Source organism: Natator depressus, chromosome 1, assembly GCF_965152275.1.
Source record: "Natator depressus isolate rNatDep1 chromosome 1, rNatDep2.hap1, whole genome shotgun sequence".
NCBI lineage: Eukaryota > Metazoa > Chordata > Testudines > Cheloniidae > Natator > Natator depressus.
Window position 1 is genome coordinate 12,206,452 of NC_134234.1, and position 13,176 is coordinate 12,219,627.

A 13,176-nucleotide genomic window follows, 5' to 3' on the forward strand; every position below is an offset into this window, starting at 1 on the left:
GTATCTACCATCCTGATTTTACAGAGGTGATTCCTTTACTTCTATTAAAAGTCTACTTGTAAGAAAACTGAATACTTTTTCATTGTTCTAAGATCCAAGGGTTTGGGTCTGTGGTCACCTATGCAAATTGGTGAGGATTTTTACCAAACCTTTCCCAGGAAGTGGGGTGCAAGGGTTGGGAGGATTTTGGGGGGAAAGACGTGTCCAAACTACGTTTCCCAGTAAACCCAGTTAAAGTTTGGTGGTGGCAGTGGAAATTCCAAGGGCAAAGGGTAAAATTAATTTGTAGCTTGGGGAAGTTTTAACCTAAGCTGGTGAAAGTCAGTTTAGGAGGTTTTCATGCAGGTCCCCACATCTGTACCCTAGAGTTCAGAGTGGGGGAGGAACCTTGACAGCCTACAACTCTCATATCACTAACTATCTATGTTACTTGCAGCCTTAATACACTTCTATGTAAACAAATCATTTATAGGTGTTTTGGAACTGTGGCATGCTGTGTGACACTGTTAGCCCACCACAGAGTGAAACCTGGGATGGAGTAGGAAAGCTGGACTTTCTTTTGGACTAAATCTGCAAGACCCTAGAGCCTCACCTAGACTTTCTGCCAGGCAGGGAAAGGGTTTGTGAGTGCGATAGCATTTATTACGTAATCCTTAATGCATTGGGTCCTTCACCGTGTCTGTTTTAATTTCTTTAACACTGCTGCTATTTTGAACAAGGGAAATATTTAATAGAATAATTAACGTGATGTTAAACTAGACAGAAGGAGAGAATTATTATAGTCTCCAGATGCCTCTCTGACTATTCCTCTTGGATGTGCCCCCTGCAACTCAAACTCAATCTCTCCAGAACTGAATCCCTGATTTTTGCCTCCCTTCTCTATCACTGTCACCAGCTCCACAGCTTTGGTTTAATCTTGGCATCTCTCTTCTCCTCCCCCTTTATAACTGATTTCTTGCTAGGTCCCATTACTCCTCATCACCATAGTCTGCCCTTTCCTCACTGTCCCCACCACTAAAACCACTTGTCTGGGCCTGGGTCACTTTCTTCTTGATTACTGTAACTTGCTTTCTGACCACCCTGCTTATTTGCTCATTCTTGCGTTCTATCCAAAAGTCTACTTCTTTCCCTGACCACTCCAGTCACATCATTGCTTCCTCACACACCTTCCTTGTCCTTCTGTTTTTAAGAACATCAAATTCAGGCTCCTTGTCCTCAACTTTAAGGCTTTATGTAATCTTGCTACCACATATGTCTCTGACATTTCGCCCTCCATTCATCCCTATATTGTTGCTTTACAGCTTCCGTCTTTTCCTCCTTCACCATCTTGGTTTTATGTCAACACTCCTATTCTCTCCTACATTTGAAACCTTTTTCCTCTTCTTGTCCTGTCTCCTCCTTCAATCCCTCCTAAAAACCCATTTCTTCCAGGTGCCATTTCTACTTTGTTCTCAGACTCCATAGTCCCCACTTCCTTTTTACCTGAACTTGTCCTTTGCCTTTTAGGTGTTCTCTGCTTACTATATGCTTTTTGAGGTTTGCTCTGTAAAGCTGTGTAAAGTTTCAGGGCTGTGTAACTGATTGTTTTAAAACGTGCAGATGTTACGCTTGCACACCTTAGTTTTAACTGCATGATTTACCCTCTTCTTTCCCCACAGATGTTGAACGAGTGATAGGATTTGCATCTGTGGATCTCTCGCCCCTTCTTTCTGGCTTCCAGTTAGTCTGTGGGTGGTACAATATTACAGATTTCAGTGGACAATGCAGAGGGCAGATTAAAGTAGCTATTTCCCCTCTGGAAAGTATAATTCATCTCAAAGAAGTAAGACAGGCAAGGATTCGGACCAGAACACCAGGTTCTTCAGTATGTACTCCAGTTTCTTTCTATTCACAAGTCTGATTTAGTTCCTAATAACCAACAGTGAATCTTCTGGATTCACACAGTGAAAAGTTAACTGTACATATAGCAGATTGGCAGCATTGTGTAGTGGATTGAGCATGGCTTTACAAATGCTGGAAAGTCCTGAATTCTCAATTTTAAAAATTTATTTATATTACAATAAATTTACCTAGAGGCCAGAGCCCCATTATTGTAGGTGTTGTACAAACATATATCAGAGAGAATCCCTGCCCCACAGAGCTTGAAATTTAAGTGAAGAGACACACCTGTATGAAATTATTACATGTAACATATAAGATGACTATAAATTAAAAACATCATTTTTCTCTATTTTCAGTTTCTTTACCGGTATATTTGATAGCACTCTGCATGTAGTCAGTTTCACAGTTTCCCCTGCATAGTCGGTTAGTAAGTTTCTCCTATTGTTTGTGTGGAACTTTTCACACAGCAGCAGGGGAGAGAGACATTTTTTTTTAACTCTGAAGGTATGATTCTAAACCATAAAAAATGGCCACAGGACTTGCTGGTGCTAGAACCTGCCTCACTTTTAACTAAAGTCTATAAAACAATCCAGATTTTAAGTTGGTTTGTCCCGTTGGTCAGTCTTTGTAAAGTGCTTTGAAAATGTAAATCAGTATATAAAGTTAAGTTTATGCTATTGGTTAGCTCAGTGAAGTCTCACATTTTATTTCTCCTTAATCTTGCTGTTGCAGATTCCTGCACACAGTCCTTTTTCATTCCAGGCAAGGGCCTTGTATACTGCATTCCCCAGCTATGTTACAAGACACTCTGGACAATTGTTTAATACTTCATCAAAGGATGTTGATTTTACTACTCAGGAGCGGTAAGAAAACTGATAAAAGAATATCTTTGGAATAAAATAATAGTAAAAGTAAATATTTATTGTTTCCAGAGTTTGAAAATTTTACCTGACACCTACCAGCCCAAATACTAAGTCTACTGACCAGGGTGAAATAGACCTGTGCCACGCCTCTCGCTCCAGATCCACGGCCCTGCAATTTAAAGGACTAAAACAGTTGTGTGTGGTACTTGCATTTAATTGTAAGACTGTCAATCAATTTTGTACGAAATATACTTTTGAGTGAATGTCCCAAGAGATGCCAATCTCCTAATGTTCTGATACCGATTCCTTACCACAACATCATGGTCTCTCCCCAAAGAGGCACCCAGCTGCTTCTTTCACTCCCTGTACCCTAGATATAATGTAGTACCACTGTCAATACTCGCTATTGTTTTCCTCTGCCCTGCTTAGTGGGAAGTGGGGTAGGGATGTGTGTCTGTGACATCTCTATGTATTTTGTCATACTTCTTTTCATTGTCACCAAATAAGGGATGAAGAGGCATGCCCATATTGCACATCCCTGAGACCAGCTTTTATAGAAACCCTGCAGTAATTTCTGCTTACTCTTGCTAAAAACAGATGCTATGGGGACATCCCTTTTGTTCATAGCTGTTACTGGCAGTAACTGCAGCTCACAGTGAGCGACATGTAAGAAAGAGGATTAATTCATGGCTTGCTTGTTTAGAGTATGTGGAAGGCAATCCTTCTACATAGACCCTAGAAGCAGCCTGCCAGGCAAGGTTTTATTAGCTCTGTCTGTTGAAATTTGCAAAGAGTACCAGCACCAGCATATAGTGCTCCATCTTCAACTGAACAACCGCTGGCACCTATATCTGTGGGCACTTCTGTGTTAAAAAGGAGGATGCCTGCAATATACTCTATCATGATGCAAATTAGGTGCAGTTCTCAGGCTTTTTGTGAATTACTAATGTCATTCTTGCCAAATTTTGCATGCTTTGGGCTTAATCCATTAATGCTTCTTTAATGATGCAGGGGGAGTATTTTTAACAGATGTTGGCAGATCTTTTCATAGATATGCTGGTGCATGTATATAAATATATACCCATTTTTAGCAGAATTAGTCCCACAGAAACATGGACACCTCGTCATGAAGAGCACATGCAAAATGTCCGCAGATTTCATGAGTCCTTGCAGCAGGTGGAAGGGAATGCACAAAGGGCTGGAAGATTAGATTCCCTGTCACATTCATCACGTACTTCACTTCTAACTGCTCTCAGGTAAAGCAAACCCATGGCTACCAGTATGGTATATGGCTTTAGGTTCACAAAGTAAATCTTGAAATTTTGCAATTCTTGCATCCTCTTTTCAAATAAACTAAAATTAATATAGTAATCTTATGAAACTGGGTGTTAGTGGTATAGTAGTGTAACTTAACAGCAGTATTAAAACAAGACTGGAATAGTGAGGGTGGCTACAGGTTAGATTTGTCCCGCTTTGGCAGAGCTGTGAGAAGCCCCAGGACTGGATAGCAGCAGTGATTGCAAATTAAGACTGAATACTTAGCACTACCCATCTCTGTCATCCTGTAACTTAACTTACTCTGTTACCAAAAGACCTCTCTGAGCTAAGACAGGAAACTGAACAAACCCCTGTAATCATTTTGATCTCTCACAAAATTCAAAGCATTAACTGATTTACATGAGGTTCCCTTTATTTTTTCCTGTTTGGCTCAGAAAGAATCATTTCTAGGCTGGGATCTTATGGATTAAATTTTTGGCTGGATAATAGTTTTTTAGCCTAGTTCTAAACCTTAGGAAAACCAAGGTTAATTAGTCAGGTATTTATACATTATGAATCTTTATGTTCTCTTACATGGCTTACAGAAGCAACTTGACTGAGCTGGATGAGATTCAGAGATACTTCAGTCAGAAATTAACCAGCTCGTTCCCCGACAATGGCTATGGCAGCACATTAAAGAGAAATCTGGAACAGCAGGATGGGGATTGCCAAGAGTTTGGGACCAGAATGGTAGATCCTGATGGACACCATCTTTTGGAAAAATCTAGTCACTTGATCTCTCAAGTCAGCACTCTGATCAATGGTAAGAAGTTACCTTGTTTGGAATACTTTACCAAGAGCCAGGGGCACTAGGTAATCCCTTGTTTTAAATCCCCTCTTTAAAGTAGCCCCAAAACTCCTGACAGTTTTTCCCAATCTTTAATTTTAAGAAGACCAACCTCTAACAGACAACTAATTTGTGCTGGTCCCTGAGGCGAGTGCTCCAGTTCTTTAGTGGTGGTGTTGGAATCTTACCTGACACGCCCATTAAGTAACATATATTTAAATATAACATTAGGAAGATGAGATTAAATAGTAGTTAGTGATTGGTTTCTGTCCTGTTAATTATATGCTAGCCTACCTAAATTTCCCTACATAATTTCACGTGCATCTGTTCTTCACTAGTAGTGCTGATAAATTTTGTGCCACATTTATCTACAGAAGTGGATATGTAGCAGTAGTGAATCAAGTGAAATATCTTTGCTTCCCATGGTGATTTTAAAGTCTCCATCTCCTCATTCCACCCTGCCCCTTAAACCACCTATCGACTTACTGCCCTTCCTTGGCACTAGCCTGTTTGCAGTTAATTTCATATTAGCCTAGTCGTCTGTGACCATTCTGATCCAGCTCCAGTACATTGTGATTAGCAAGTTGGCTGGGAATCCCAAGTGTCTGTTGTGCCTTTTTATAATAAAGTAGTGGGTAGAAGAGAGACTGTCATCAGTATGAAGCAGGCTGTCTGCAGTATCTACCTCTGTCTACCCTCTAGGATTCGTACTGTGCCACCATCTCCCGTGGTACAGGGCCATTCCTTCTGGTATACAGTATTAGCATCTTGATTCTGATGCCACTTATTCCTGTTCTCTAGACTTTGCCATCTTTGTCCTGCTCACCTCAGTGTACTATTTTCTTTGCTTCTCTTGCCCCCTCTCCTCCACATATCTATCTGAAACTCTCTTCTTATCCTTTTTCCCAGTGCCGCCACCCCCGCCACTTACTGCATCCTCTTTAACTCTTATTTTAAACCTGTTGTTTGTCTCCAAGAGCACTAATTTGACATTTACCTTGATGGTGAGTTCAGCTAAATACCAATGGCCTAATTCCTGAAAGATTTTGATGAAATAAGGTACATCTGACTGGAAACTAGAAACTAAAAATAGATTTCCTTATTATTAAAATAAATTGTAAATGGCCAAGACATGGCTGTATCACAGGAGGCTATTTATATTTAGACTCCTAGGGCAATCAACCTTTCCTTTCCCCTGCTTCCTACATTATATAGAGGACACATGCAACTCTTCATTTTTAATATTGAAATATATATATTTTGCAACTTTTGCACTGTAACAAATCAGTGTTCTCTAGTGCCTTTCAGTTGGTATAAATATTTGACAATCATGTAAGTGGGTTCTCATATGATTTTTAATATAGAAATAGATAGAAGCATGCAGATTACCATCAGATATGCAAAACTAAAGAGTGTCAGTGAGAGCTATGTCCTCTAGCCCTGTTCCATAGGATTGTCGAAGCTACTGATAGAAAAAGTATCTAGTTCCCATCTCCTGTTTCTGTCCAATGTAGGATTGTTCCCTTGTTGCTCGTGGTTTTTGTCCAGACTGGTTTTAAATGTCCCAGCAATGGAGGCTGTTCAGTTTCTCTTGGGGGACTGTTCCACTAAAAGGTCTCGAAGTCAGTGAGTAAAAAAGTATAGAAACTTTTCCTCATAGTCAACTTTTCTCTTCCTCAATTTCATCACAGTACTTTTCATTATTCTGCCTTACACCACCCTAAACAAATTCCTTCCCCTTCTCAGTGTTTGCGCCCTTCTGACATTTGTGAACTGTTATCAAGCACCATCCCCTTCCAGTTGTCCCCATTTTTATTTGACCCAAGCTTTACATATTTAGCTCCTTTAATCATTCATTGCATATGTGGTTATTCACAAGTAGTGCAGCTATAGCACTACTATAGTTATAAAGAGTAACAATCAGAGTTGAAGCCTTCATCTCTTGTATGTACTGATGCTGTTTACCATCAATCAGATTTACAGACTATAACGAAAAATACCAAAGAATCTTCAAATGTGCTTCAAGACAATATCAGAAATTCAGGCACTAAACATGCCCTTCATGTTGCATCGGATCAAAAGGATGGAGCAGTGAGAACTGAGATGCACCAAGACCAATCAAGAATGGAATCGCCAAATGTCCACACAGATACATCACCTGTATTCTCTCTTGGAAGGTCTGCATTTAGAAGAGGTATGCTCTATGAATTTCTAGACCAAGCAGTCACTGAAAATGAGCATCCTGTGTCATTGGACCACATCCAGACAGAGGAGGATACACATGTCATCCGGTCCAACAGCGATGAAGAGTATGAAGAGGATGTCATAGAACCAAGGACTCTGAATGAAATAACTACTGTAACTGACAAAACCAGTCCCTGGTCCAGCATTGTATCTGAAGGGGAGCAGGGCCCTGACAGACAGCCAATAGACTTGAGAAATGAGAACCAATACTCAGTGGCTACTGAATATTTACAAAAAGGAGAGAGTATAAGAAGTAGCTCTTTGTCCAGTATACCAGAGAACAACCACCCAAGTATGCCCAGCACTGCTAGATCCTATGCTAGTCCCTATATTGAAGAGAATGCTGCATGTGTAATGAAAAAAGGCGTTGAAGGTCCAAATAACGATACTGAAGCAACTGATTCAGAGAGGTTTCAGCCTGCACATTTACCCAAAATGCATCAAGCAAATGTTGGGTCATTAGAAAAAGAGAATGTCAATCACAATGGAGCAATTGAAGCCCAAGAAGCAGAACAAGACAAAGAGTTCCATGCTATATCTGGAGAACCATTGGATTTACCAGGCAGTGGAGATTTTGGTGTGGTCAAGACCATTGCCAGAGAAAGAAAGGAGGAAAGTAGTGAGTATTTAGATGCAGACTATCAAGGTGAGGAAGGAAATGAGTCTGATGAAGGGATGCATATTCAGAATTTATCTGCGCAGTCAGAGTCTACAAGAAATAGCGGGAGCTGCTCTGATGAGAGCCATGAGGACCTGCCTGAAGAGTCAGAAAAGTCTGTGAAATCTAGTATTGTGTTGTATCCTTTTTTGTCTTTTTCATCAAGTGCAGTTTGCATGCTAAGAAATAGTGAGTGGCTCTGTTAGAACGTAATTGGTGATCACCACTATGACTGGGTTACATTTTCCTTTTAAACCTCTCTTTTTGGGGGGTGGGGGAGGGATTGTAAAAGTATCTGCTGGTGTAAAACTTAACAGGCAAGGATTCAACCTAACCAGAATTGTGTGTTTTACCAATTTTTGTGTGTGAACTTTCAAGCTCTTGTTTCAGCCATTGTCTGGCAAAATGCTTCTTGTTTAAACTGTTCCATTTTTTCTGATTGATTTAAACTAATGTTAAAGCTGGATGGAAACTGATGGATCCCCGAACACTGAGATCCCATGTTGGTCTGTCACTTGTAAGCAAATTAGTGTTAGTTAACCAGAGGGTTAGTCCATTTTAATCAAAAACTTAATTTTCAGTTACAGTTGGCAATTAATACATGATCAATTCCACCCCTTTCTGCCCCCTCCCACCGGTATCTTCCCAAACACTACATGGAGCAAACTGGATGCAGCTTTCTTTAACTGGAAAATTGTGTCTCGAACAACTCTGTTGTGCATAGGTTTAGCAATAGTCCCCCAATTAAGGGTCATCTTACAAACTGCATGTGTTGTAATACTTGGGCACAATTGAATGGATTAAGGTCACAGTTTTAGTCCTAACTTGTATTACTTTTGGAAGTGTCAAAATTATCAAATTTAGTTTTATTGCAGCCAGTACCACCTTGTGTTGTGATCCCAGGAGACTTCACAATTTGGACCTGGCCATTATTTGAATGGGAATACTTAGGGGCTGTAGGAAGTGGGGATTCAGTATGTAGCATTCTTCCCTCTTAAACCAGAATTGATGGCCCAGCAGCGTATTAGGAAGCATTGTTCTGCTATCAGTCAAGTGATCTGTAATTGGGTTCCTGACCATTTGTGGCCATTAATTCCCATGACACTTTGTGCAGGGATTAGGCGTATTAATCACAGTGTCTCGATCACATTTCAGTCTGGCTAATTACATTCTGCCTACGTGCATTTTTCTGAACAGCTTGAACTGAAAGCTATTTTTCACTTCTTGCCAACAAAACAATTGTGTAATGTTGGTGTGCACTATTGCAGCTTGCCATGTTTCCTTTCTGCAGTTCTTCAGAAAAGGCAGCAGTTCTGCAGAAAAGGACCTAGGGGTTACAGTGGATGAGAAGCTGGATATGAGTCAACAGTGTGCCCTTGTTGCCAAGAAGTCTAACAACATTTTGGCCTGTATATGTAGGGGCATTGCCAGCAGATCTAGGGACATGATCATTCCCCTCTATTCGGCATTGGTGAGGCCTCATCTGGAGTACTCTGTCCAGTTCTGGGCCCCACATTACAAAAACGATGTGGAAAAATTGGAAAGAGTCCAGTGGAGGGCAACAAAAAGGATGAGAGGGCTGGAGCACATGACTTATGAGGAGAGGCTGAGGGAACTGGGATTATTTAGTCTGCAGAAGAGAAGAATGAGGGGGGGATTTGATAGCTGTTTTCAACTACCTGAAAGGGGGTTCCAAAGAGGATGGATCTAAACTGTTCTCAGTGGTACCAGATGACAGAACGAGGAGTAATGGTCTCAAGTTGAAGTGTGGGAGGTTTAGGTTGGATATTAGGAAAAACGTTTTTATTAGGAGGGTGGTGAAGCAGTGGAATGGGTTACCTCAGGAGGTGGTGGAATCTCCTTCCTTAGAGGTTTTTAAGGCCCGGCTTGACAAAGCCCTGGCTGGGATGATTTAGTTGGGGATTGGTCCTGCTTTGAGCAGGGGGTTGGACTAGATGACCTCCTGAGGTCCCCACCAACCCTGATTCTATGATTCCATTTTAAAAGAGACTTAGATAACTTTATTGTTTTAATTAATTAAAGAGAATTGCCACATTTCAGTAATGGTCAAACTAATACCTATATTTCACATATCACCTTTTGTAAAGCATGTTGGATTTTTCAGAATAAGGATCTACAGGAGTGTCATATTACGTTAATGTTCTGTACTCTGTGGAACTATGCAGCAGAGCTGAGTGATCTGAATTATCTAACGTTCAGAGATTAAAAATAAATAGGATTATTTAGAAAATCATGGATCCATTAAGAACAGCTTTTGTGATAATGCTGAATCTAAATGCATAACTACGGAGTTTTCTATCATTGTAAAACACTGCAAAATGTTATTGCTTAACAGCTCTGTTCAGACCAGATCCTATTGTCCTCCCTAACTTTTTTCTTCCACCCCAACATTTGGAAGTCTCCATGAGAATGCTCAATATTTCTTCTTCTTGCCCATCTGCCACAGCTAATAAAGTAAGTATGGTGAACTCTTAATCTTTTACAGTCCTATCTAAATGACTGCCCTCCTCCCAGAGAAGATATTAAATGGAAGTTCCTTCCGCCTTCTTTGGCTTTCAGGTTTTACATAAGAGATCCCATAGCAGTTTTCAAAAAGGGTAGGTGCGAACCTTGTTGTTCATGATGAACATTTCCCCTCTCAGTGAAACCAGTTTCCAGTGTTCAAGGCTGTGTTAGTTATGGTAGTCTAGCATATATCATAGCTGCTGTATTTGCCTATGTAGTCACTGGATCTGATTCTCCTGTCCCCTGGGGGCAAACCAGAAATAACTCCATTGAAGTTTGAGATCTGCAGGTGCTCAGCACTTCTTAAAATCAGACCATTCCTACTTATGTGTCTTAGTATGAATTTAGGTGCCTAACTTTAAATACCCAGCTCTGAAAATTGGGTGCTTTTGCTGTGTTTTCAAAATTCTATGCACAAAAACGTATTTGCTTGCGATGTTCTGCTTTGTTAGGGAATAGGGGCATTATAATTTTCAGAAATTTTTAGGGTGTCAGTTTTTATGGGGACTAAATATTGTTTGCATCTCGCAGTGAACACAAGAAATCAGTGTTAGTTTCACTGGTGCAGATCTTGGTATTGCAACAGATGGGCTATTTGCTACCACTTCCAGCAGAAGTAATGTGTTCATTCCTCTCCCTTTGAAACCAATGCGGAACAGAACGTTTACGTAACAAGGAACATCTTGCTTAGTTAAACAGAACAAAAACAGGCAGAACCTAATGGCCCTGAAGTAATAAACTACCTGAAATTGGCAAACATGTTTACAGTATTGTCACTACACCTGCGATTGCTGATTTGAGTATTTATTTTTTCTGAATTTTGCTCTCTATGTATTAGCCTATTTTTAGGAGTAAAATTTTATTTACCAGTGTTACAAACATTGTTTCCCTGAAGTAATTAAAAATTCTCCTTCTCTGGAGCTTTCAGAAGTTTTTAGGGTCAGGTATCCTTTGATTTGACTTTCTGTTTCTGTAATTAATGAATGACTTGAATGCAAGCTGTTTGCATTCAGCTAAGCACTCTTTTTACTCTCCAGAGTAACTCATTCCTGATCGTAATATAAATAAATATCAAAGAAGCCTCTCAGTTATAGGATGCTTCAAGGACTCAAACTTAGAGTTTGATTGTAATGAGCGGGCATGAATTTCCCCTTATTGTTTAACAAGATTACTTTTTGTGTTGTTTATGTATATTCTGGATGAAATCTGGAAGAATCTTAATGATATTCTGCTCAGAATCCATCCCCAAAACTCTCTTTCACTTAGCTTTCTGTTGCTAATCTCTGATTCAGTTTTCAGAGTAGCAGCCGTGTTAGTCTGTATCTGCAAAAAGAAAAGGAGTACTTGTGGCACCTTAGAGACTAACACACTTATTTGAGCATAAGCTTTCTTGAGCTACAGCTCACTTTATCGGATGCATTCAGTGGAAAATACAGTGGGGAGATTTATATACATAGAGAACATGATACAATGGGTGTTACGATACACGCTGTAATGAGAGTGATCCTGTAAGGTGAGCTATTACCAGCAGGAGAGCGGGGGCGGGGAACCTTTTGTAGTGATAATCAAGGTGGGCCATTTCCAGCAGTTGACAAGAACATCTGAGGAACAGTCGGGGTTGGAGGGGGGGGGGAGGGAATAAACATGGGGAAATAGTTTTACTTTGTGTAATGACCCATCCACTCCCAGTCTCTATTCAAGCCTAAGTTAATTGTATCCAGTTTGCAAATTAATTCCAATTCAGCAGTCTCTCGTTGGAGTCTGTTTTTGAACTTTTTTTGTTGAAGAATTGCAACTTTTAGGTCTGTAATCAAGTGACCAAAGAGATTGAAATGTTCTCCGACTGGTTTTTGAATGTTATAATTCTTGACATCTGATTTGTGTCCATTTATTCTTTTACGTAGAGACTGTCCAGTTTGACCAATGTACATGGCAGAGGGGCATTGCTGGCACATATCCCATTGGTAGATGTGCAGGTGAACGAGCCTCTGATAGTGTGGCTGATGTGATTAGGCCCTATGATGGTGTCCCCTGAATAGATATGTGGACACAGTTGGCAACGGGCTTTGTTGCAAGGATAGGTTCCAGGGTTGGTGGTTCTGTTATGTGGTGTGTGGTTGCTGGTGAGTATTTGCTTCAGGTTGGGGAGCTGTCTGTAAGCAAGGACTGTCTCCCAAGATCTGTGAGAGTGATGGGTCATCCTTCAGGATAGGTTGTAGATCTTTGATGATGCGTTGGAGAGGTTTTAGTTGGGGGCTGAAGGTGATGGCTAGTGGCGTTCTGTTATTTTCTTTGTTGGGCCTGTCCTATAGTAGGTAACTTCTGGGTAATCTTCTGGCTCTGTCAATCTGTTTCTTCACTTCAGCAGGTGGGTATTGTAGTTGTAAGAATGCTTGATAGAGATCTTGTAGGTGTTTGTCTCTGTCTGAGGGGTTAGAGCAAATGCAGTTGTACCAAAGAGCTTGGCTGTGGATAATGGATTGTGTGGTGTGGTCTGGATGAAAGCTGGAGGCATGTAGGTAGGCATAGCGGTTGGTAGGTTTCCGGTATAGGGTGGTGTTTATGTGATCATCGCTTATTAGCACCGTAGTGTCCAGGAAGTGGATCTTTTCTGTGGACTGGTCCAGGCTGAGGTTGATGGTGGGATGGAAATTGAAGAACTGCTCTCTACTCAGCTGTTGCCCCTAACCCACCTCCTGTCAACATACATGATCTCTCATCCCAGTTTGATGTTGCTTTAAACTCAGGCTGGCTGGCTCGGCTGGGGATGCAGCTTTCACTCCTTTTGGTAACCCATCATTTTGCAGTAAGGACGCCGGCTAAATCATTTGAGTGCTGGTGGTTCTCCAGTGCCTTCCCACAAATGCCACTATGTGCCCAGATGGACAAACAAGTTCTCC

General features: G+C 40.8%; 1 protein-coding gene across 1 annotated transcript in view; it reads left to right on the forward strand.

Moving 5' to 3' along the window:
• Positions 1–13,176, forward strand: part of C2CD3 (C2 domain containing 3 centriole elongation regulator) — a 90,059-nt gene that overhangs the window by 58,802 nt on the left and 18,081 nt on the right. Inside the window, exons 27-32 of the mRNA XM_074954779.1 lie at positions 1,659–1,864; positions 2,644–2,744; positions 3,839–4,000; positions 4,607–4,824; positions 6,824–7,889; positions 10,117–10,225. Of these exons, the coding sequence (XP_074810880.1) occupies positions 1,659–1,864; positions 2,644–2,744; positions 3,839–4,000; positions 4,607–4,824; positions 6,824–7,889; positions 10,117–10,225 (1,862 nt within the window). The remainder of the gene's footprint in view (positions 1–1,658; positions 1,865–2,643; positions 2,745–3,838; positions 4,001–4,606; positions 4,825–6,823; positions 7,890–10,116; positions 10,226–13,176) is intronic.